The sequence below is a fragment of the Poeciliopsis prolifica genome, unplaced genomic scaffold, assembly GCF_027474105.1.
Source record: "Poeciliopsis prolifica strain line A6 unplaced genomic scaffold, Auburn_PproV2 SCAFFOLD011, whole genome shotgun sequence".
Taxonomy (NCBI): Eukaryota; Metazoa; Chordata; class Actinopteri; order Cyprinodontiformes; family Poeciliidae; genus Poeciliopsis; species Poeciliopsis prolifica.
Window position 1 is genome coordinate 9774832 of NW_026562386.1, and position 26661 is coordinate 9801492.

The 26661-nt window shown below is 39.3% G+C and overlaps 1 protein-coding gene across 1 annotated transcript in view; it reads right to left on the reverse strand.

Annotated features, from left to right (window-relative positions):
* The window catches only part of chd9 (chromodomain helicase DNA binding protein 9), an 84688-nt gene that overhangs the window by 8432 nt on the left and 49595 nt on the right, over positions 1-26661 (reverse strand). Inside the window, 28 exon segments of the mRNA XM_055037131.1 lie at positions 76-245; positions 863-1741; positions 2390-2595; positions 2712-2964; positions 3125-3173; positions 4329-4386; positions 4474-4591; positions 4857-4960; positions 6049-6138; positions 9799-9958; positions 10061-10260; positions 10949-11145; positions 11261-11371; positions 11518-11703; positions 13480-13662; positions 13785-13918; positions 13921-13979; positions 15138-15348; positions 16950-17205; positions 17539-17682; positions 17772-17948; positions 20657-20900; positions 22157-22278; positions 22563-22700; positions 22960-23046; positions 23393-23510; positions 25068-25123; positions 25235-25303. Of these exon segments, the coding sequence (XP_054893106.1) occupies positions 76-245; positions 863-1741; positions 2390-2595; positions 2712-2964; positions 3125-3173; positions 4329-4386; positions 4474-4591; positions 4857-4960; positions 6049-6138; positions 9799-9958; positions 10061-10260; positions 10949-11145; positions 11261-11371; positions 11518-11703; positions 13480-13662; positions 13785-13918; positions 13921-13979; positions 15138-15348; positions 16950-17205; positions 17539-17682; positions 17772-17948; positions 20657-20900; positions 22157-22278; positions 22563-22700; positions 22960-23046; positions 23393-23510; positions 25068-25123; positions 25235-25303 (4779 nt within the window).

Sequence of the window (26661 nt, forward strand, 5' to 3'; positions counted from 1 at the left end):
TTTTAAGTATTAACTCAAATGCAAACCTTAATCTGTAGATAACTGTAGACTGGAAAGAAAACAAGAGTTATTTACCTTGGGCCAGTACGATGCAGCCAACATGTAGCCTCCACCCTGGAAAGGATGGGAGGAGTTGTTTGTGACTCCATTCTCAGACACATGCGAGTCTTGCATTTCGTCCTGTGTGGTGCTCAGGGAGGCCACGCTGTCCTCATCGAAACCCTTAACACTTGTTGTTACAGGCACTGTGAAGAAAAACAAACTCACACTTTAACACTTTATAAAGCTGAACAGGTTGGAACAGGTTTATGGGCTTTACAAAACATGTACATTCAATTTCTTGCACAAAATTATTTTTAGAATTCAGGATTTTCATCTGGTCAGTTCTGCCTGTTCTGAGCTCTTTTCAGAATAAACTGTTTCAGGGTCTCTTGTTACTTTAAATTCACTTGCAGGTGAAAATGGCTGCAAACAGATGCAAAACGTACATCTTTGAAAAGCAGAAGTACAGCCTCCAGCACAACCAACAGGAATGTTGTGTGATTTCTGAATGGTAAATCAACAAAACATTTATCGTTTCCAGCAGCCACTGTACAGGATAAATGAGCTGACAAACACGCTCGACTAGATAACGGGCCTTACTGGAGTTAAAGTGCCTGTCAAATTTGAACAATCTGGAGGTTTTTGAAATGGTTTATTTTCCAGACACCAAAAAACCTTAAATTATTCCCAAAAAACAGTGCTTGGCTGTTTTTAGAAGGAGTAGAAATCCTAATGGAAGTAAAAAAACACAAAACAAATAATAACAGAAACTGAATTGAGAAGAAGGAAGAACTATTTCCTTAAAATTGGTGTTACTCACCTTTCTTCTTTGCTTCCTCTCCCTCACTTTCACTGTCATCAGAAGAGGAGGAGGAGGATGACGATGATGACGAAGAGCCAGAGGAGCAAGACGAGGATGAGGAGGAAGAGCTGGACCCGGAATGTGAGGAGGAGGAAGAAGATGAAGATGAGGATGAAGAAGATCGTGACGAAGAGCTAGAGGAGGAACCGTCCGAGTCTGACTCAGAGCCTCGCCGGGCCTCCCTGCGGCCCCTTTTGCTCGCCTTCTTGGGTTTCCTTTCTGTGGAGTTGGGTGTGAGCGGCTTGGTGCGCGCCGCCACCATCTGCCTCTCGCTGTCCTTCACCACAGAAACAGGCTTCTCCTCCAGGCCTGTCGGAGTCGCTGGAGGCTGCGGGGGGCTCCAGCTCTCCCCCTGTCTTTCTTTAGTCTCCTCTTCCTCTGAGGCTGCTTCCACTTTAGGCACAATCCCACAGGGATCCGGGTCTCTCTGGGTGGGCAGAGGCAGCGGGGAGCCCGTCGGTAACGGTCCGGCAGCCTGGTACTGAGGGAGCAGGAGCGGGGTTGTTGTGCGTTGCTGCTGCTGCTGTGCGGCTTTCATCTGGCTGTAGTTGCGTTGGGCTGCCATGAAGCACAGATCGGGGTCTCTCAGAATGTGGTAATCCGTCCGACTGACGCCGTGCTTTGCGGCGCCGATCAGCAGGTCGCGGTCGTGAGTTCCAGCCTCCCACCACACGGGTAAGTCGGAGCTCACCAGGCACAGGGACAGACGTTCAAACAGTAGTGGGTGTCTGAGGACTTGTTCCCTGACCTGGCGAAGCAGCTCTACTCTGTACAGGGTACGAGAGGCTCGCTCTTCTGTGATTGGCTGGATGGTCAGGGATGGATCCACCGCAGAATCTGGAACAAAAGAGGAAATGACGTTTTTGCTCTAAAGGTAAAACCCAAAGGCTTGTTTGTGGATAGAGTTCAAGCATCGCACTGTTTGCCTTTCGGCTAACGATTAACCTCATCACCAGGCTGCCTCTGAACTGGCAGTGCAGCTTCTTTACCACAGACTTCTCTCCTAAACAATCTCATACAGACTAGGAGCGCAGCACATGTCTCTGCTGGTCTTCTTCAAGTTTGTAAAAATAATAAACGGCAAAAACTGAAATCTAAGTAAACTTAAACAGAATTAAAAGTATTAATGCTTTGTTTCTTTTCTGACAAGATACTTTTTCTCACTAAGAGGTTTTTCAGTTAGAGCATTTCCCCTATTTAAAGTGTTTAGTTCCTTAATTATCTCAATAAGAAATTAAAGCTTGATATTATGAATTTATTACTTATGATGAGGCAGTTCATGCTAGAAACTAGAATAGTTTTCAAAGAAAAGAAACAATAGAAAAATAAACTTGTGTAAAATTTAAAGCAACATCAGAAACATAAACAGCTTGTCATTATAGATTAAGATAATTCCCAGTTTTCGTTACTTAATTTGATCATGCAATCATCAGAAGGCTAAATCAAAACAAGTCATGCATGTTTTTATGCAAGTAAGACTCTGACCTCCATCTTTAGGTGGCAGGCGACACACTCGTCTACACATAGCAGTGAAGGCGCAGAGGTATTTCTGCAGGCTCTCGTCCGTTTTCTTGTGCAGCCGGGCCATGGCCCTGAACTTGGTCCAGTCAAATTGCGCGAGGTTCGGGTCAAAAACGACACCAAACGTGGACACAACCCGATAAAAATCTGCCTCTTCTCGCCTTGTCCACCTGCAATAAAGGCATTTAGATAAATAATCAGATGAGGATCCTCATGCATAACACAAGTCCTAGATTTCTGTTTTTGTAAATATTTCATTTTTCATGCATTTCATTTGCTTCCTGACCTCTGCTGGCGTTCAATCTTTGCAGCCATCTTGGGGTTGAGTGTGTCTTTGAGTGTGGGGGGCAGCGGGCAGATGGGGGCAGAGAGCATCATGGCCTGCTGGGGTTGAGACTGGGACTGAGTCTGGTGGATGTGTAGGATCTGCCGGCTCTTGGTGTAGCGCTGAGACGCCGTGATCAGTCGTCTCAGTCTGGCTGTCAACACTGAGGGGGAGGGCCAGTAGGAAGTCTGGCCTTCCGTCACTGGAGGCGCGTCTGGTTGTAGCAACAAAAATTATAGAGACAGAATCCTATTTTTAGCCATTAAAATAGAGGTAGGTTGTTTTGCGCCTTCAAACTTTGAGATTTGTAGGAAGGTTTTGCTTTTAATAAATCGTGATAATTCCACTCAGGATTGAAAAGATTTAATACCCACCTCCAGCATTATCAGAGACGACTAAGTCTCCAGGGGAAGAGGCGTCATCCTGCGGGATGACAAACTCATTTTAGACACAACTGACTTTAAAAGAAGTAAACATATTATGACCACACATCTGAAGTGATACAATACAACAACAATTGCACTCGTCAGGAACTGCTAACTTTGAAGAAAAACAATAAATAAATAAAAACTCAAATAAAATTTGAAACCAACAGAAAATGAAGAGATTTGATTATCCAAATTTAGGCTTCAAAGCAAATGGCCTCAACATGGATCAAGATATATTTTTTCTCTAAAACATATGTTGATGCATTTATGAATGTTGTAAAGTTTCACTGGCTTACAAGACAAACAAGTGCTTAAAATATTTAAAACAACAGCTGGCAATCAACAGACAGGATGTCTACTTGGGATTCAAGTGCTGGCTCTACCAGAGCAGATAGCCGAGCTAATTAACCAGCTGATACCAACTTGTTAAACTCCCAGTGTTACTCAATAGTAGAACAAATATCCAGTTGAAAATTACTGCTAAATTTAGTACTGCTTCACTCCATGTCTAAAACGATCATAAATACATGCTATAGAAAAGGGTTAGGGTTAAAAAAAAATGTCTATATTTGAAAAATGTTGAAAAAATTAAAGATATTAGCTGCTTAGAGTGAATAAACTAGGCTGTGCAGTGAAGCCAGAAGGTGGCAGTGTAGGTCACACTTGCTTGTGGGTTTAATCTTAGAAGTGGTGGTCATTTCTAAACAGAATCCAACCTCAGCCTCTTCTTAAATCCTCCTGGCCTTGTCATGAGACACATGACTATGACATTGAATAATTTCTCAATGTCAGAAAATATTATTGAATGCTGTTTTCATCAAAAATAGCATTTTTCTAAAATGTGCATCTTAGAAATACAGTGAAAGCTAATTTTTAAATCTTTATGGAAGTTTCTTGACACAATTCCCACTTTCTAATTTGAAATTACACACCACAGTGTGAATAGCTGGAGTAATAATGACAACTATTACTTTCAAGTCAAATGTAATGGGGTTCTGATACCATAACTGCTAAAAGCTCACATTTTAGTGAGAATGCAGGGATGACAAATAATCACAAAATTGTCAAAAATTAGGACATAAAGTTTTCTTAATCTTTCTAATTAGTAGAAATGTTACAGTTGACACGACCTTTGAATTTGTGGACTTACCTCCATGTCGTCTTTCAGAAGAGCTGGAGCAGGCTTGTACTCTGGATCATCCACATCCCTGCATTCAGATTATTGTTGCAGATTATAGAGTTTTCAATAATTAGGGTACAAGCAGAGCACATGTTGGTGCGGTGTGTCTACTCACCCATCCATGAAGTCATTGCCTCTCTGCTCTGCAGCGATGGCCTTCTCATCCGGTCGCCCGACGCGGTCTAAGAAACACAGAGTTGGGTCTGCGCGAATAGTGTTGTACTTCTCATACCCTGGAAGCGTGCAGAAAGACAAACACACACCAAATTTAGGTGATGAATGGAAACATGTGGATTGCGATAAGGAAATGCACACAAGCTGTCTGATTTCCCACTGGTATCAAAGAAATCAAGTTTTGCTAATAAAGCAACTTTATTTTACGTATGTAGATGAGTTAGAGTCCTACAACGCTAATTCTTGCAAAACTTTGATCAATAAATTAGAGGATTTTTATTTTCACAAACAGTATTTCTTGTTGAATTCTATTCAGTTTCTCACCATGCTTAAAGACACCCAGCAGCAGACATTTATCGGCGACTGCATCCCACCATAGGGCTGGCAGCTCCGAGTGGTCCGGATCTGGCACCCAGATCTTTACCTCACTGTGTGATAGAAGGAGAGGATGATGTTGGAAAACTGTCCACATCGAGAAACAAACACAAACTATTCCATTTTAATACATTTGAATATCTTCTAAACTATCACACACTAAGCAACAAGTGGGGGGAAACAATAAACCGACACTAGCAGATCATCGGTGACTATAAAACTTCACACCGGACTTTATGCAGATTGGATTCTGCGTCTCGTCGCTCTTCCTCTAGACGCATTTTGTTTAATTACAAAACAAAATGCTAAATTTTCATTCACCTAAAGAAAATCTTTCCTATGGAAATCACTGCCTAAGCAAGTTTCTCAACTCAACTTTTATCTTCCACACAACTTTCCATTAATATACTTGAACACAACATTCTCTGAAAAATCAGTTGTCACCCTTTATTTGGACGTTTTCCTTTTGTCTGAAAACAACTGTCAAGCCATATTTAATTGTCTAATTTTTTGATATGAATTGGAGTTTAAAAAAAAATTGGTTAAAATGTTTACCTATTGAATCTGTGGTGGTTTAACTTTTTATATACAATTTTGTTGAGATGCAAATTTTTTTTTTTAAGTGCTGCTTTTTTTGTTCGGAACTTAAAAGTTGTTCTTGTCATGTTGCCTCAATTTGTTGCTGATGAAAAGACTAACCCATTGCAGAGAGTCATGATTAATCCACAACACAAAATAAGCTTTGACTCCTACTTTTTACAGTCAACTATGGTTTCAAAAAGTCATAGCAATGTTGAACACATCCAAACTAATTTCACCAGCAGGGGGTGCTGTGCATCCACTACAAAGAATTTTATAAACGTTTCTACCTTCAACCAGTTGATCTTAGATGCAAATGCACACAGCTTAAGGCAGATTTACTGTTATCTTTGTAAATGTATGAAATCTAAACAGTCCATCTGACCTCTTAAACTGCAGCTTTGTGTCTGAAGTTAACTAGAAGCGCTGCGATTTAGGACAGTTTCTGCTTCTTTTGTATCTAAATTAGTTTTAAAAGTCCCACACAAAGTTCAGTGAGAGATAATTTATTTGAGTGGAGGCATCTGAGCTGGACATATGAATATGCTGAAGATGAGCTCACCTGGAGTCCCCGCCGTCTAGCACCTTCTGGGCCTGACTTCCTATCACCTCTTGTTTCAGGTAGTAGAGCATTCTGACCCGGAGCAGCACCCTGCATAGAGAAAACCCGGCTGGTCACAACAAAGCCCCGTCCACCCACAAAACGCTGAGAAAGCAGATCCTACACACCCACTCACACACACTGACACCTGCTAAATACAATGCAAATGAGCGAAATGTGTGACAATCGAGCTGTAATCCGAAGCTTGTACTGTACAGTCACAGTCCAACAATTTTACTGCTGTACTCACACATTCAAATCAAAAATACATTTGAATTTCTCCCTGTTGTTTTATGAAACTGCCATACATTACTCTCCTATCTGATCAGGTAAAATTTAAATGTCTAAGCAACATTAATTTGGTGAAACAGTTGAGACAACATCGTAAAACAGCAGCATCTCTCTGCAGCTGTCTTGTGGAGAGGAAGGCTGGGAAGTTAAGGCTGACAAGCCAGAGACAGCGTGACTCACAGGGGAGACATTAGCTCTATAATGCATGATCGCACATCACAGACGTCAGCTTGGAGTGGAGACGCGCTGAAGTGGTGGGAACTATGGAGTGCCAATCTACATTATAAAACTGGCATGATATGAGAGGGTGTTTTTTCCAGATGCAGAAAACAATATGACCACTTAAAAACGATTTTAAAGTCCATCTTGATGCCTTTAAAATCGCTTTTGGGAAAATGTGATGTTGAGATTTCATAAATTGTAAAATTTAGTACTTAGGTGCAAGCACTTAAATTTTGTTGGCGCGTATATATGTAAAGAAGATTAAAAAAACAAGTGACATCTTGTATGTAAAGAACATTTTTGAATAGTTTCTAGACAACAGAAAGCAGAAATACAAATCAGTATTCACAAGAACATTTTAAACTTTTGTTTCTGATCCTGTTGCACTTATTAGGGTGAATATTACGGCCCATAAACAGTGTAAACTTTGTTTTGCCACACAGTAAAGCCATGAAGAAAAACTAGACTCCTCCTTATTTGGTCGAGGTGGCATGGCAGGGTTGAAGCCAACCCTCTGGTAAACCTCTAAGTCAACAAGAGAGATAATCACAGAGCTGAGTTAGTGAGAACAAGTGAAGAGAGGGAAGGCGTAGGCAGTGGTCTGCTTCAGAGAAGAGTATCCCTCCCACTAGCTATTTCTGCAATGCCGACTTCATATATCTGTAGAAATTCAAGATTAAAATTTTGGAAGATATCTCAGTCAGATTAAAGTAATTTTGCAAATAAAAACAGCTCAAGCTGAACCATTTTTCAAACCTCGTCACATTTCTTAATTGGATTTGCTTCTCATGTGTGACCTTGGTCTCAACCTCTTTGCCGCGTCTTTAGGTCTCGTCCCACTGTTACCTTTTATTGAGCTCCATCCACCCTACCATCGAATCAAAACACCTTCCTTGTCCATGATCTAGAAAATAATCCCCACAGCATGGTGATGCCACCACCATGCTTCACTATGGGAATGGTGTGTACAGGGTCAAGCGAAGTGTTAATTCGCCTTCACACACAGCATTTTACATGTAGCTCAGAAAATCTTTATTTTGGTGTTATTGGGCGAGAGCCCATTCTTGCACATTTTACTATGTCTCAAACATGGCAGTGATGATCTTTAAACTGTTTTTATTAACAATAACCACACCCAAAAAGGCCAGATTTGTAGGAGAATACAACAAATAGTTTTCCTGTTGACTGATTCTCCATCTAAGCTGTGGATGTCTGCAGCTCCTCCAGAGTAACTATGGGCCTCTTAGCTGAATTTCTCATTTAGACTTTGATTACCCACTCTGTATCATTTTCAGGTGACGGAGTTAACAACACGACTATGAAATGTACAAAGCTTGGATACCATTTTATAGTCCAAGTCTGCTTTGACGGTCTTGAAGTTTTTTTCACATTTTGGGACTTTCCCACCTACTCAGGTAAAGTCCCGCTGGTGATGGAAAAAATGAAACAGCACAGCGAACCTCACCAAAACACTCTGTATTGCTTAGTGGAAACTATGCATTACTAACTTCTGAGTTCTTCAGAGAGAAGCTGCATTTGTACTGAAATAAAACTACCTAAGTGACCTCTAACAGTAATTGAATGTGAATAATTTATAACGGGATATCACTGCAAAGAAGGATGAGTTTCAACTTTTTTAAGGCTTTTATTTGTAATATATATATATATATAGTAAATCATTCCCATAAAAAAATTTCTTTCTACGTCAATCAAGTGCTCGTCAGTCGCATAAAATCTCAATAAAATACACTCAAGTTTGCCAGGGTCCAAGGTCCAACAGTGTTTCTCTGCAAACGTTGCTGGCATCCACTATGGAGAGCTATCTCTGTTAGTTCAGAGCTGAACTGAATGGCTCCCTCCCCCTTTCGGTGTTGACTGGAGCCGCCCAGGACCAGCTGCCTCTTCCTCAGCCTGTCAGTGTAGCCCTTTATCAAGTCTCTCTCAAGCCTTTGTTAGTGGGTGGCGTCTGGGAGACACAGTTCATCCTGAGAGGCTACAGAGGAACTCTACACAGCTGTAAGCAGCCTTTCCAAAACAAATAAGACAAGCACATCTAACAAAACAGGCATGTATGAAATCCTTCATGCTCAGATGTTTTAACGTCCAACATAAAAAAAAAAAAAAATTAAAGAGTTTTCTGCCTTTTTTTGGTCAATTTAGGAATCTGATTTTGAAAAAGTACAGTAAAATATCTGCCTTCTTATTCCAGGTATGATCTTGATGTACATTTATTTTAAATGATCAGAAAGAAATACATTATATATATATATATATATATATATATATATATTTTTTTTTTTTTTTGCTACACAGGAGTCATGTGCTTCTGTAAACTTGCAGCCCTGCTGAGGATACCAACGAACCCTTCACCCCCAAACCACCAGTCACATTCCAGGTCCTCCGACTGAGAATGCACAAGTCAGCAAACTCTGCAGAGCGCGTGTCCCCAACTGCCCGGCATGTCACACATCACACAATCACGAGATTCAGCACTACTGGACAAAGACACAATGGAGAACTTTCTATGGAAGCTGCAGAACTCTGCACCCAAAGCTCACTGAATGAATGAATCCATCCCAAAGAGAAGCAACACTTTATTCAGCTTTTATATGTCAAACAAACGTTTCAATAAAAACCAACTTCTCACCTTCGGCTTAAAATAAGAAAGATCTATGATGGCCATTAACTGGTCTGAAGTTTAATAAGATTCTATTAAGGCAGCTATTTTTGATGCTATCCACGTTTGTTAATCAATCAGTGAGCTGTCAGCTGCAACAGAAGTTGGAGTGCTTCCTAATTACTGTGGCTTGGCAGTGCCACGTTAAAATCTGAGCCACATGCAAATTGTATTTTTATTCACTTAGCCTCCATTCTATTAGAAATAAATGGAGACAATTGCAGTTAGGAGAGAATAATCACCACCTGCTAGTTACTATAATGACTTAAAGGCTTAAACATGAAGAACAAACACTTTCTCACCCAGAAGAGAGAAAAATTACCCAGCAATAGACGGTCAAAATGAGTTGTCTGCTACAAAACATCAAAACTCTTATTGATGAAGATAAAGGCTTATCCACTCTACGCCAATTACAAAGAATCAAATGTGTCAGACTACACTTCGTTAGATAAAGTATTCAAATATCTACAAAGTTGTGTGTAAAATATTTATAAAAGCTTGCAACAGAGCGGAACACCTACTTGTTGCAATGATGTTTCAGATGCTTCTTGTAGCCGTCGTCCTGCAGCATGTGCTCAGGGTTGTGTTTCCGGAGCCACTCAGCTTTGTGGATGTCAAAAGAACTAGTTTGGGTCTTCATCTTCTTGCCTTTTCTGCCCCTAGGTACTGGGGCAGACAAGCCTAGAGGGAGAAAAAGGAGAAATCATTTTGTGCTCCAATGAGAGGTAGAAGGTTTAGTTTTCAGATAAGATCAGTTCATAAAATTAAACGGAAAACACTCACCGAGGTGATTCTGCAGCTCCTTGGTTCGCCCGTCTTCAGTCGGCGCTATGAGGTCCCACATGAAGCTCTTTATTTTGTCATCGCCCCGATAATGGACCAGGCAGTAAGCTAGAAGGGCTCTGCAGATGGACTCCACGTCCCATTCAGTCAGCTGCTTCTTAAAGCGACCGTGGTTGAGGATGTCTTTCCATCGACCCCATCTGGAAAAATAAAAAGCCAGAAAAACATTTAGAAAATGAAAATTTTTCTGAAGTCAAACTGCTCTGGTGGGAATTTCAATTCATGTAAAAAATGTAATAGAAAATATTATTTATTGCAATAACTAAATAATAGAAGTAGAGCTTGTTAAATTTATTACAGACAGAGTAATACAGTTTTTACAGTGTTTATTTCTGTTAATTTTACTGAATGTGGCTTGCAGTCAACAAAAACCTGTCAGAACTGCTGACTTTAAAAAAAATGCTATATTCCCTTTACAGAGTGTTTCATCTGGGCATTTTAATGGAAAATTAAGTGAAAGGTAAAACTGGTAGAAAAGAAGGCACACACAAAAGGGGAAAGTCAAACTGTAACAAAGAAAAATTGATAAAGTTTGGTTCAGGTGAAAACTTGGACCAGAGCCGCCAAACATCTTTGTCATCGCACTTATTTTCAGGTAAAAGAAACTCTTGAATTTTGTTTAGAAATCAAGGTTCCAGAGTTTAGAGAGAGAGTGACCAAGGTTCTTAATATCCAGTGTGAAATTTCCAGTGATGATTTTGGGAGTCATGTTATCTCCTGTCCAAAGACATCAGCTCACCGTGTTTTTGTAGCCATCAGAGCAACAGAAATCAACAGAAATGTCACTGAATATCAAATAACCTAATCAAACACTTGTGTTGAACTCACCCATATACAAGCAAATTCTTCTCCACTCTGAAGCACTCCGTGCGACCGTAATTGTTGAGGCGCTCGTTTCTTCTGAGCTTCGGCTTGGTCTCATCGCTGTCACTTTCACCCTCTGACAGCTCTGCCAACTCATCTTTGGTGGCACTGAAAGGTCTCGTCTGCTTTCTTACACGGGGAGTGTCGATCACTAAGCTGTTCTGTGGTGGAGAGAACAATGTGTTTTCAGAAAATTCACATTCTAGGTTTATTCAACACTGTCCAAGTAAAGGCTCATCTTTTTTAAAGCTGCATCCACTGTAGTGCGGCACTTACTCTGCCATTGACCATATCCATATCAATGTCAGCTTTCTTGGCCCACTTGTCCCAGAAATTGGGGTCATCCAGAGAGATGTCTGTGCGGTTTCCAGATGCTACAAAGCTGGCCTGAAAGCACAAGCAAAGTTAATTTGAACACATTTTCAGATTTCTTGCTGATTCAGAATGAAAATCTGTCAAATCATACAAGAATTGGGAGTGAGTACGATATTTGTCATTCGTACTGAAACACTTTTCTCCTTAGTATCGTTTACCTTGGCAAAAGTGGATCCTCGTCCCTCAGACTCAATTGTGATGGTCTTCGTCCTACGCTGGAGGATCTGGTCAATATCCTCCTCACAGAATTTGGCCCCTTCGTCTTCCTCATCCATGATGGCTCCATAAGCGCCACGTCGCAACAGATCCTCAATCTCTTTCTTGGACAATTGCTGCTGTGCAGTCTAAAGAAAGAACGCTCAGTTATTGTAAATAAATTCACATATGAATTTTATCATTTACTACAAGACACTGAAACTTAGTGTCACCAAGAGAATCAAAACACAAACCAAGTGCACACATGTTGGATTGTTTAGAAATCTGCAGCCCCTGATGTAACCCCAGCTGCTGTTTGGTATGCAAATATGCTGAGCCGACCAGATGTAGAAAAACAACTCAACCTCCATATAGTTCATTTAATTCTCAAAGGGACTCAAACTGCAGCTCAACATCCACCTACACTCTACACACACTGCTGACATACTTCCTCGTAAACAGATTAAGCTAATAGGATCAGTTACACAGTGAGAAAATTTCAGCAGTGACCCTCATGCTTTACTTTTTCTGCCTAAGTTGACATATTGTTTCCATATTTTCTGATCTATTTAAGTATTAAGAAACATTACATTGTAAAATATTGAAAATGTATTAATGTATGAAATACTTAACCTATTTCACTTTCATCCATTAATTATTTGCAGAAAACGACGATAGGAAAACAGATTTTTTTTTGGGCAAAAACTTCTTTCCTTATGTGATAATCAGATTTGAGCCAAGCAGAATCCAGATACACCCAATGTTACTAATATTTCCAACAAGAAAATAAATGTATATTTTTTTGATAATGAATAAAATGCAGCGTCTTGCAGAAGTATGCACCACTTAAGCTTCTCCACATTTGTCATGCTACAACCACAAACCTCAATGTTCTTTAATAGGATTATAAGTGGCACAACACCACAGTAGCACATAATTGTGAAGTGGGAGAAAAATTGTTGAAGGTTTTTAAATTTTTTTACAAATAAGAAAAAATTCTGAAAAGTGCTGTGTACAAAGACATTTGTCCACTTTACTTTGACGCCCCAAAATAAATTCCAGTGAAACATATTGCCTTCACAAATAACCTACAGTTTTAAGTAGGTTTAAGTTATACAACAGTATCCTAAACCTTGGACATATCACAAAGTTCTGTCCAACCCATTCTCCAGAAATAGATTGAGAATGGCACATCTGCAAACCTACCAACACATTGCAACTAAAATGACATCGATGGCATCAATCAGAGTGGCAGCCAAGAGGTCTGTGGTAACCCTGGAGACACAGCAGGGATCCACTGCTCAAGTGGGAAAATTCTGTTGACAGGACAACTAGTAATTATGGATTCAATAAATGTGGCCTTTATGAAAGAGTTCCTTGAAGAGAACCCAGGGTTAGCAGAGTTTGCTTGAAAGATTATCACATCAAGGTAGGAGACGTGGCAAACAACTGGAACGGGTGATTTAGACAGATTAGCCTACATGCAAAATCACATATGGAGAAGGAAAACTAACACTACGCATCACCCTTAACACACCACCTTTACAGTGAAACATTACAGTGCAGATACTTTTCTTTCACCAGAGCCAAAGCCAATGTTGGTCAGTGTGGAGCTAAATACAGGAAAATGATATAAGGAAACACTTAGAGATAGAAAAGGTTCACCTTCCAGCAGCACAATAACCATAAACATACACCTTGAACTTCAGTAGAACTGTTTCAATAAATACATAGCCATGTGGCAAAATGGCCCAGTCAAAGCAAAGCTTCTATTCCAAAGCTGTGGCAAATACTGAAAATTTTAAAATAACTCTCCTTCACAATTGTGCATAGAAAATCCCATAAAACAAATCAAAGATGGCTTTTATAACAGTAAAATAAGCATGGTTTAAGTGTTTTATAATTGAGACAACTCATTGTCTCACCCCTCCTCCTGTGCCTCCTCCAAGACTGTTGTCACGGCCACTCATGCTCTGCAGCACTGCTTTGTCCAGTCCCAGCTTCAGGCTGGCGCGGTCGAACATTTCTCGCTCATACGAGTTCCTGGTGATAAGACGGTACACTTTCACCGCCTTGTTCTGACCGATTCGATGACAGCGAGCCTGAGCCTAGAGGGCAAAAGAAACAGGTAAACATGTAAAGGCAAAGAAATGCTAAACTGTGCTTTTAATTTGTTTGGCATCTGTTCTTAGTATAATATTCATTAGTAAATGACATGACTTTTTTTTACCTGCAGGTCGTTTTGAGGGTTCCAGTCAGAGTCAAAGATGATGCAGGTATCTGCTGCGGTGAGGTTGATGCCTAGGCCTCCAGCTCTCGTACACAGAAGGAAAACAAAGCGGTCCGAGTCGGGCTTACTGAAGCGTCAATGGCAGCCTGTCGCAGGTTTCCACGAACGCGTCCATCGATGCGCTCATACAAGTACCTACAGCCAGGATGAACACAATTAAACCATAATATAAACTTTATTAATGCTTTTCTTACGATCTTCATCAACAGACTTTGAATATACCCAAAACTCTGGTTTTATTTTAAACCGTTACTAACTGGAGAAACAATCACAAACAGTGCGTCTTCAAAGAAAGGTTGCACTTTTTCACAGCGTGGCCATTCTCACCCCCTCCCACATCAGAACCCTCTGCCCTCCCTGGAGAAATCTACTTCCACTCTGGTGAAACCTCACAGACTCTCCAGCTTGTCTGATGTGGTGGAACCCCGAGGGCATCTGTAACCTGCTACTGAACCCTGTCCGAGGTCAGAGCTGCTCAGCTCCTCACATGCTTACAACCGTTTCAGGTTTGTTCCACATTCTGGCGTGAAGCCAGAGCAAAGAGAGAGAGAAAGGAAGGCGAAGAGACATAAAAGCAATCGGAAGATGCTGAGAAAAAAAAAAAATCTGTAAGCAAGAAAATGGAAAACCAGAAAGGAAGAGTCATACACCCAAACTCTCGGCTATAAATTGTAAATTCTTAAACGGTTTTAGATTTTATACCCATCAACCCATTTCAGGTTTTAAGGAGACTTCAGAGCTATACCACAGACATCACATAACAGGAACATCACCCACCCACACAGTTTAAGGCAAACAAGATAAGAGCTTATGATGCTTTGATTTAAAAGCTTATACTGAAACTCTACAAATCAACTTTCAGATAATTGTCAGTCATTATCAACAACTTCTGTTGATGCCTTATGGAATAAAACACTTTTAATACTGAGGCCTATTTGCAGACTGTAAATTTTAGAAAAGGGTGATTTTTTTTCAAATCAGTGCTCTATAGGAAATCTTTTCATGCACAAACGTTTGGTGATGAAAGCGGGAATAATAAATTGTAAAATGTTTATACAATAATTCTAGTTGAGGTGTTCAATGTTTATCTATCGCTCTGTATTTACATTCTTCCCTCCTGTGACTCGTAGACAACGATCCAAAAATCTAACGTCATTTCTTCTTTTCTACATGCAGCCAATCTGTGGAAATTTACAGCTATGGTAAAGTTGCTCCATAACTTATTTTCTTTCCTCCAATAAGAATGTGGTAAGCAGTGTGAAGAGCAGCCCTGTCACATTCCACAGACGTTACCTTTTCTGAATGAGGTAGTCTTCCAAGATATCCAGACAGCGCACCATTTGGGAGAAGATGAGCACCTTATGTCCTCCTGCTTTCATTTTGGGCAGAAGTTTGTCAATAAGGACCAACTTTCCAGCAGACTGCACCATCGCCTGCAGGTGAAAGTCAGCGGCAGTGGGATTGTGTACTTCCCTGAAGTCCTCCAGGATCTTCTCTTCAGCCCCTACAGTTGAAAGATACAAATCTTTTAGCAATTCTGTATTTAACATGCTTAAGTTGAATTTCTTTTAATAATTCTGATTTCAGTTTATCCCTGAAATCCAGGTAAGGCACAGGATGTGTAAATCCTTTTTGGGCAAAAAAAAAAAAAAAAAAAAAAAACTACTAAAAAATGTGTGAGATTGAGCAAAAACACAAGAGGTATTCATGATACTTGGACCTTGACACATTGTCTCACTTTACAACCTCAAACCTTACAGAATTTAAATAGGATTTCATGAAATAAACCAACACAAAGTAATCTATAATGGTAAAGTGGAAAAAGATAATTGTTAAGGGCTTCAAGTCAAGGTTTGTTGTGAATTAGCACTACCTAAATAGCTGAATTGAATAAAAAGACATTCAAACAGTTATTATTTTTACAAATAAAAATTACAAAAGTTAAGCAGTATTGAAAAAAGTTCAGTATTGAGCCCCCTTGACTGAATCCAACTCGGTGTTTGCAACTGCCTTCAGAAGCCACCTAATTAGTAAACGGAGTCCATCTGTTTGCAATTTAATCTCAGTATACATTCAGCTGCTCTGTGAAGGCCTCAGAAGTTTGTTAGAGAACATTAGTGAACAAACAGCATTATGAGCAAAAAGACAGAATATAGGTCAGAGCAAACATGGAGAAGTTCAAAGTAGTTAGACTGTAAAACCATAACTAAAGCTCTAAACATCTCATAGAGCATTTTTTAATTTGTCATCCAAAAGTGGAGTGTGACACATGGCTGAGAAAGGCATGATCATCTGTGTAAACTAGCCAGTGAATAAAAGCAGAGCATTAATCTGAGAAGCACCAGTGAGGCCAGTTGTGACTCTGCAGAGATCTACAGTTCAAGACGGTGAATCTGTCAGGCAGCAATTAGCTGGAAGAGTGATAAGGAGTTACCTATAGTTAATAGAAAGTAACTTGCAATCAACCACAAGCTGTGTAGTAAAAAATGCAAAAGAAGATGCTCTGGTCAAATGAGACAAAAACTGAACTTTTTGGGCTGGAATGGGAGCCTGTTCTTTAGTAACAGCCTCCATCCATCCATCCATCCATCTGATGGATAAAGAAAAATGATCCTGGAAGAAAAGTAGACAATGGCCGGAAAAGGAATTGAGGCTGAGAAGCCAGAGCTATTAGGTGTAGTTCAAGGCATATCGATGTGCTAGAATGGCCCAGTCAAAGTCTAGCCTTAATCCTATTAAGTATTGCAGGCAAAAAACATGAAAGAGTCAGACACTCTCCAGCTAATCTGATTAAGTTTGGGTAATTTGAAAACAATGGAGTCTAAATGTAGTAGTCAGACATTCAAAAGGTTCAGGTAGTTCTACAATATGTTGACTTATAAATGCATGAACGTTTTTATGAAAAAAAAAAAATATGTATCTTTTTCATTCAACTTCACAGTTCAGTCATACTTTGTGTCGGTCTTCAATGAAAAATATTAATATTTGTTACTATAATGTGAGAAAACATTGAAAAGTTCTGGGAGTTTTAACACTTTCGAAACAAAGTGTAGAAACTATACGCCCTGAAATGTTGACAATTTTAGCAACTCTGTACCAACTTACCTTTTATGAGGTAGGGGTGGTTACAACACTTTCTTAATTCCATCATGGTGTTAACCAGGTTGGGCATATTTGACTGGCCAGCTCCTTTAGCCAGGAAGGAGAAATTCTTCTCCAGGATGGCGCGATAGTACTTTTTCTGGATGTTGGTGAGCTCCACCTCAATGATGGTTTCCTCTTTGGGAGCCAGCTTCTTCTCCACGTCTTCTTTCAAACGACGCAGCATCATGGGCTTCAGGATGCCCTGAAGCTTTTGCACCTGTGGGTCAAATGGGTCACACAATGAAGCAGCTGCATGTGCACTAACAGGTGCAAGTTTAAAAAATGCACCATCATATGCACTGTTTTATTTTTTTCCGTTTGTTCACATCTTTTACAAAAGATTATGTAGTGAAACTGTGTCACTTCTAAGTATTAGGGTAAACATTTTCTGTGGCTTTTAGATCTAGTATCACATGCTGAGTTCTTGCTGTTACAAATAATTCTATGGGACTCCATGCTGAGAGACTGTGGGAGGAAAAACTACCTCTGATATGGTTTTGGGAACACGCAGAAAAATATGATTTATGCTGTTCTATATCTGTGAGCTCACCTGCTCCTCTGTCTTGAGATCACCAAACTCCTGCATGAAGTTGTTCTCAGAGGGGAAGCGTGCCGGCTCCAGGAAGTGGAGGAGACTAAAAAGCTCCTCCACTGTGTTTTGCAGAGGCGTACCCGTCAGTAGGACCTTGTGCTCCTTAAAGAGGAGGAAAGAAACACCACAAATTAAAACTGTGCTCAGCTTAAGCTGCAGAGATCTATTTTATTCTTGAATCATTTCCGCACCAGGTTCATGAGTTTGAAGCCCTCCAGCAGCTTGCAGTTCTTGTTCTTAAGACGATGGGCCTCGTCGATGATCACACAGCGCCACTCGATGGCATTGAGCTCGGGACAGCCGCCCAGGATCATCTCGAATGTGGTGATCACAGCTTGGAACTTGTAGGCACCCCGAATCACGCGACCCTGAAAGACGTGGATTGAACTTGTGATGCTTCAATCAGACCAATGTCTTAATGTGTTGTGAATTGGCACAGCGTAAATAAACTGACATGAACTGAAGCGATTTATTTTCTCCTTTTCTTTTGTGAGGAAATCATCTCCAGCAGAAGAAGTACATTGGCACCTGCATGTTGAGTCTTACTGCTGTTTATTTGTTGTCTGGCTGGGGAGGCTTTGCATTGCCACGCCTCTCCATTTGTATCCATTGCCTTGACAACAGCCCTCCAGAGATTCTCTGTTATCCTTTAGCTTTCCCCTCCCCTCCTCCAACAGCAAGCCAGCCGGCAGACGACTGGAGGAGCCACTCGTTCAGTTATGCTTGAACAGCAATGACAGTGAGCTCCCCTTGGAGAGTGCTATGACATCACAGGCTGCCTTGGAGACAGCCGGGTGGCGGCTCTGTTCTCTTCTCCTCTCCCTTACCTTAATTTCTGTTACGGTTCGTCTGAACACTAAGAGCTCCTAACTGCCTGATGCAAAATATCACATGCCCTGTCAACCACAGACAGCCTCCGTCCAAGGCTCACTAACTACCTCATAGTCTACTTAGTGCAGCACAAGCACCCCTCTCTGGTTCTTGTTAAATGCCATCTTGCTAATGCAAAGCTCATTAAAATGATCTCACCACTAACAAAGGAAAAGGTTTGCTTTCATGTAAAAAATAAAAAAAAATCTATTGTGCAATTTGAAAGATTGAAGTGAAATCTACCCAGTATAGCACCCCTTTTAATTCAGAGGTGTCCAACATGTGGCCGGAGGGCCATTTGTGGCCCTCTGAAAGATAAGGGTTGGTCCACATGGAGCAAATCTGAACTCCAAGCATAGGTGGTTGATACAGATAGACATGTTTTCCACATGTTTTATATATAAGTAACATTTCTTAAAAATATATTGGGAACATATAATAGATTACCATTGATTAACAAGATTTTTGCATACATCTTCATTTTGGAGTAAAGTAGAATGACAAACATTCATCCACTTTTTCCTAAAAGCAAATTTGATTTAAATGTTTTAAATCAAAACATTTAAAAACAATTGGTCTTTCTACATACATTTTCTACAAAAATCTGACCATTTTGTTCATTTCCTTAAGATTGAAATTCCTTAGTTTATGAATGAGCAGTTAAAATTGAAAAAGTCAGCAAGATTGGGTTTAAAATTATGTAAAAAAAAAAAATGAAAAAGAAAGAAAAAAAGCACATTATTAGAAGCCTCAAGCACTTTCAATTCAGTGTTTGCGCACAGACCTTATGTATTCTACTAATGCAATAAACCCGCCTTCCTGGGTCATAAACTTTGACCTACTTTTGTCACTTTTCTCCAGGTGCGCGCTAGATTGTCATTCGTAAATCTGAAGTAGATTTATTTTCTAATTTTGAAATTTATACAGCTTTAAGGCATGCCATGTTGTTATTCAAAGTCTGCTTCTGATTGGTTGATTCGTCCCACATGATGACTCCTCCCTCAGAAGCAATGAACTTTGGAATCCAAGACATAGATTTGTATAACCAGGTCAGAAAAGTAGAAACTTCTTAAAAATCAACTTGTATGTGTTTTTTTTTTTTCTTTGTTTGCATCTTGCAAAATCTTTGTTTTAAACCAATCTTTGACAGACTGATGGCCTCCCAATAAAATGAAAGCCGGTTCTTGCAACCAAGTAACAGGTCATAAAACTCATGCTTTGCCCGTGTAAGATACTGATAAAATATTGATGCATTTTATATTACAATCAGTTTATGCAACAGCATTTTTCACATTAATTTTTCATATTCATTCCAGTCAGAAAACGTCCCCGATAGTAGTAACTTCTAGATTATGATTGTTCTTTGTTTATCTTTCATAATAATTATTTGCATTCATTTGCTTCATTAATAATTAAATAGAAATGATCACAAATAAGAACACATTTAACACCTGCTTTTGTTAGCAGCTAGGCCTTTCACAAGTTTTAGATGAAGAGTAATTACATGACAACTTTCAAATAATGTTTCAGCTTGAGAAGTATACATACACATTATTAGATCTGTAACAAATATCCTTGAGACTGTTTTGATGTATTTATCAACAAATAATATAAGTATAAATATAATATAACTTATGACTACAGTAAAGCCACTGCAAATGTATGAAATCAATTTTTTTTTTTAAATAAAAAAGACACTGATATAACTCAGGTCTTGCATTAGTGACAGAGAATGTGAAGTGTTTCTAGCTTTGCGCTAAAAATGGTAATCACGTCCTGCCAAGCGTCTCAATGTGACTCGTTGTAGGCAGACCTGATATTCTGATTCATATAATTACATGGCTCACAGAATTTTGCGTTGCTGACAGTGCTGCTGTTTTCTAAAGAACACTTTGATTAATTTAATCGAAGCGAATCACTGCTTTCCACTTTAAAGTTCAGCAGAACAGTGCTCCTTTTAGTTCATCTGTCTTTAAAAGGTACATTAGATGTACCTCAATCTTGGAAAAAGGCTCCTGAATCTTTTAAGAAATCTGGTCTTAGAGAAGTGAGATAAGCTGGATGACCTGTAGTCTTCCTAAGTGTTCCTCATTGAGGTTTTTTTGGGGGGGAAAGCTGCGACTTCACACAGAGAAAACAATGAATGGGGCACAAACTAATTGAGACTAAAATCTACATTATAGACATGATAGTGACCAGCCTTTACCTGTGCATCTCTGAAATACATCTCGTACTGCTGCAGCATCTGCCTGCTGATCATGCTGCCGTGGTAAACAATGACATTAAGGTGAGTCCAGGTATGAAACTCTCGCTCCCAGTTTGCAATAGTAGAGAGGGGGGCGATGATGAGAAAGGGCCCTTTGATGCTGATACGATGGATCTCTTCCAGGAATGTGATTGACTGGATAGTCTTTCCCAGGCCCATCTCGTCAGCCAAGATGCAGTTGCGCCTGATGGATGTTGAGGGGGGGAAAAATGGTTAGTGGGGTAAACCGTGCAATGTGGCTGCTTTAATGATGTGCGTAGGTTGGGCTGCAGGAGATATTCCCACATCGCTATATCACAGAGAAAGTGTTGTGCATTCATCATGAGGCTGTGTACAAAGGGGAAAAAAGCTATTCCCAAGACACAAAAACAATAAACTACACACAATGAGGGAGAAAACAACATCATCAGCAGTAATCACAGTATTAAAAAAACAAAAAAACATTAGAAATCCAGCATAATCTCTCTGCTGTGTGGTGTGCTCCTGCAATCCATTTATTCAGATGTCCAGTGGGTGGGGGTATAATGTCTTGATGCTAATTGCAACGTGCAGATATTCCCACTGGCCTCTTAAGCAGCCCTCGAGTTTTGATGAATCTCTGTGCGTAGGCATATGCTAACTCCTGCACACTCACACATAACTAAACCAATTCCCAGGGTTAATGCAAGCGCCGACACTTCACTCCAGATGCATTGCATTGCTTTTGTGTTCATGGGTGAAGAAAAGCAACCGGTTGTGCATTTCGGTGCACCTCAAGGGCAAATCTGACTCTCTTCCTGACCCCAAGCAGTCTAAATAGGAATCCTGCATGAGGACTGTGCAGGAAAACTCATTCATTATTCATGACCTGTAATCTCAAAACACCCAGATCTTTCTAGAAAAGTACAATCACAAGCAGAATATATTCGTTTAGTTTGGCATCTTGAATACAACGAACTGTGAAATGTTATTTTATTTAAACACTTGTGTAGTGTCATAGTTACACAAAGCCATAGATAACTATATCAAGGTTTCTGCAGGTTCTAATCAAATTTAAGACCTTTTGATGAATGTATTTAAGTCCTACATCTCCACAGAAATATATGAACTTCGGACAGCTGGCAATAAATTTATGCTTCCCCATCCATGATAGAAGCCAAACAGCTAGCAAGGATATGTTAGCAGCAAAGTTCTGGTAGCCTCTACCACCTCAAGTTACAGAACACAATGAAGACTTAAACTTTGGCCTGACAGAAAAGCCCAGTGAGAAAAAAAAATACATAAAATATACAAGATTTAATAGTTCTGCTGAAATAAAACGTCAAGATCTGTGATTAACATATTAAGCCCAACTTACTTCCTTTTATAATGAATTTCAGACATGATATGACCTTAATGTTAGATGCATAAAAAAATGCTTTGCAAGTGACACCCGGGTCATCCTCATGGATTAAAACTGACCTGTTATACCAGTTGAAAAGAAGCCAATTGACCCCCTCCAGTTGATAATCCCTGAGAGTGTTGCCATTCCTGTACTCCCTCGACTGCTCCCTCTTCTTCCAAAGGTTGGCTGGAGGCCGCTCCTAAGAGACAAAACGAATAATACTACATTTAGATTTTGGATCAAAACACAAGGTTTTCTAAAACTATTTCAAACTGACAAATCATTTTCAAAAGCACTTAAAACTTGTTCATCTTAGCATAGCCTGGATTTTGTCTGGTTTTTTTTATTGTTACAAGCAGGAACAGTAAGAGAAAAAAGACACTTTTTACATGTTTTTAAAGTTGATAATATCAGAACTGCTGTTGCTAAACACAGATCAGAGAAGAAATAAGCAGGATGTTGGGAAGCACTGCTTCGTCGTACCACTCTGCGTGAGTCTGGCTTGACTGCCTGCAGCCGCTCAAACTCTTCAATCTTGCTCTGATCGACGTCATCCTTCAGCTCCCACGTGCTGTCCTCATAAGGCAGAGAACACCACTTCACCAGGTAGTACACCACTTCCTGCAGCAGAGAGAGGACAATGAGTACTGGAAATGACTAGAGCGAGGCACAGCTTTGCTTTTGTAGCATTTTCAAAGGCTGTGAGGCAGCCCATTAGGGTGGCCTTGGGCACTTCTAGGATTCATAGATATCATTACAGGCTAGAAGATATCAAAAGAAAGAAAACCAACAAAAGTAAGAAGGGATAAAACATTTTCAGCAACAAAAGCCAGGAGCAAACGTGCTACTCTGATATGTGCTTAACAGAGATTTACTCTACCTCTCCTGTGTCTTTGTCCTCACAGTACGACACTTCGAGCACTCTGTCGACTTCCACATAGTCTGGGTTGAAAGGTTCTTCATCCATCTGAGAGAAATAGAAGATACAAAAACAGAAAGAGCAGATGCTAAGCAAAAGAACAAATCAAATTCCCACGCGCCATCTGGAAACATAGAAACAACTCTCCTGTATCGGCTCAGTAAGTAAATAAATTCAAATCAATGCACACAGATGTGCCATCCCACAGATATCAAACAGAAAGCTTTTTAATATCCACACACATCCATTCAACACATGCATGCTGAAGTCAATTTTCACAAATAGTGATATAAAAACAACAATTCTCTTATTAGAAATATTAGAATGAAGAAACAAAGCATTGTGCAAATAGAAGGAAGAGAATGTTTGCACACATATACACACGCAGCCTTACATCTGTGAAGAAGAGCGCCCTCTGTGCTTGTTTCATTTTGAAGCGTTTGATCTTCTGCTGAATCCTCTTGTCCTTTTCGAGCTGCTGCTCAGTTGCCCATTCACAGTGGAGGTAGGAGCTGACAAGCACACAGGGAGACAACCATGAAAATCTGCTTTTACACACTGCTCACATCACCGGAGGGCGATCACATTTTCTCACTAGCCTTATGTTTCAACTCATCTCAGTCATTTCTAAATGAGAAAAATAAACACCACCATTAACATGTTCATCATTTTTATTATTTGGCAGAAAGGAACAGAATCTTGCTCATGACAGCTCAGTGATTTCAGAGGCTGCTTCAGGCTTTTGGGGGAAAAAATACATTTGAACTATGAAAGCTGTCCTAAAGATGTTTATATATGTATTGGAGTTTCCTTAGATTTTACCTTTTTCTCTACTTCACTTTTCTCCAGGTCTCTTTATTATGTCAAAACAACTCCATTTCCATAGGTGGTGTCCGAAAAGTGTCAAAATATGAAGAATAAATGATGGCTGGTTATTTTTAGAACGTTTGTTAATATTAAAACAACCATGCGCCAAAAAAGGTCTAGAAAATGATACCTACAAAATGAACCTCAACCCTAATTTATTATGTCTAAAGCAACAGGATGTTGACATTTTTGGTCTCACTGAGTGTAAAAAATGTTTTAGAAAAAGTTAATTTCTTTTTCCATAATCTCTATGACCCCGGCCCTCTTCTGATTGGAGGACCAGCTCCTTCTTACGGCTCCTTCCCAAGAAGCTTAAACTGCTGAGTTTCACTCAGAAGAAATTTCAAACTTCATCAAGAAGCTTTTACCTGTTAGATAATTAATCATGGTTTTGAGATCTGATTAACATAAATGTTTTCATTTCGGTCTCTTCCTAAAGCTTTGCAGGATTCAACTTTTTGCCCATCAACCTGGGATGTGTGCTCAGTATGACTTTATAACTTTCATTTAAAGTGTTTCATTTTGCATCTCGTCAGAATCAAAGTGAGAAACCAGCAACACATTGAGAAACCAACAACACATCAACAACTGAAACCAACAGTTACGCCTGTTTCTGAGTTACCTTTTGACCGAGAGAAGGAACTAGCAGAATAATGAGAAGTCCAGTTGGTTTCATGAGTGAAATGACCCAATTTCAGACCAGAGAGACATACTCAACTTTTCCTTTAAACGGTTGTTCTGATGATAAAAGCTGACAAGCCCAAGTGGTTCAAGAACCCTGCCTGCCTCCTTTTTATGCTATACTTTAGCTTAAAATAGGGAGTGGAATCAAAACTAGGCCCAAGCTTTTGATTATTTTTACATCTTTAACCAGTTTCTGTATTTTGAATGTTTAATTTCTTGTCATTAAATATGAAAGGCTCTTTTAGACAATGAGGTGTCTGTGTGACCAATGAAAATAATATTTATATTATGCTGTTTTTCTCCCATACTTGGAAAGTATATAATTCATTTAAATAAAATATTTTAACACTGTTATGTTTCAAAGCCACAGAAGACTTTCTTATTTAACTTGAATGTTAAAACTTTAGAATGTTCAAACTTTAAACCGAGAAATTGAAGAAACAGATACTATTAGTTCCTTCATGTTTTTATGCACAATTAGAATTTTACATAGACAAAGAATAAAAAATTGAACTTACTAGTTCTTGTATTTTACAAAAAACTCTTCCACTTCTACCATTACCCCTGGAGATACCTGAAAGAGGTTTAAAATAACAAAAATGGCAATAAGTACAGCAGAAAAATAGAAATGAAAAACAATCAAATATTAATAATGACTGTTGAGAATAAAGTGATGTATAATTACCTCCTTCTTCATGATACGAGAAGACATGATTTTGTCAACAATAGCAGCATCTTCCTCTGTGGGATTCTCCTGAGAGACAGTAAAGACTTAGGTCTCATGTTTAATTAGTCTCCAGATCAGACAACTTAAAAAGAGGCCATGTTTAGGCAACAGAAACTCAGGTGAAATATTTCCCACAATGTACAACAAAGAAATCTCATAAACAAGAGATAGCAAAAACAGTCTCATTATGTCTCTCAATATGACTTACATAAAATTAAATTAAACATTATAAGGAAAATAGCTTTTGCATTACAATGTGAAGTAAACAAGTGTTTCAGTTCTGTTTTTTTGTGGAAAGCAGTCATGATTTCCAAAATACTGCAAATATATTTTCATTCATGTGAGAAACTGAAACAAATTGGATTCCTTTTGAAGTCTGCAAAAAAAAAAAGAGAGGATTTATGAGAAGGGAAATCAGCCAGCTCTGCTTAATCAATCAAAATATTGATTGTTTTTCTTTGAAAAGGAAATGGTTTCAATAAGACTTGTACAATCTGGAAAAAATGTTTTGCATCTAGCTCTACTGGCTCACAATATTAACTGTAATAATGTTGCTCTGGTAAAAAATGTGTAGGTAGTTATAGTTCTGCTACATTTATATAGTAATAACTGTATTCTCATTACACATGATTGCATAAGCACCACACTGTTCACTTCTGTCCAACACCCACATCTTTTTTTAGTTGCAAGGCTACCAAATCACTGAAGAGGCTCAAAGTAATTGTAATTAAGTGTGTTTTTCTTTCAGGTATAATTAGTGGGAAGCATTTGTGGAGCATTTACGGTCTTCATGATATCATGCAGCAGCAGGAGTTCTTCCCTTTCCCTGCTTGCAGCGGAGCAGGTGCTATATTTCAAAGCTACAATGGTTTTTACAAGCTGATTTCATAAAACAAACTTCCTCACAGATTTGAAAACTTGCAAAATAATGCATCCAGGTGGTGATGGTATTCGGTCGACACTCTTCTCCCCTCGGTTTTTTGTATGTTATTATGGACAGAGCTAATGTATAGCAGAGGTTTCTGTGTCACTTCCTCCTGATTTTTGACTTTTGTCATTTACCCATACCAACACAGTTTCACCCAGGTCTGTTAGAACCTGGCTTAGAAAGAAAAATCAGCAATAAAACTGTCCTGAGCAAAATTTATTTAACTTTTTTTCATCCCATTTCAGACAAAAACAATAAAAACAGGGAACCTCACACTGAGTAATAAGTTTGATTAGAGCTAAAATAAGAAAAACTTATAGTCTCAGCCTCCCACTGTTGGTTTAGTCACCTACATATCGAATGTGGGTCAGTGCACTGCAATCGCTATTTTCAGCTCCATCTGTAAGCTTTGTTTGCTACCTTCTGAGCCTCAATATTGTCAGGTGCTGATAATAAA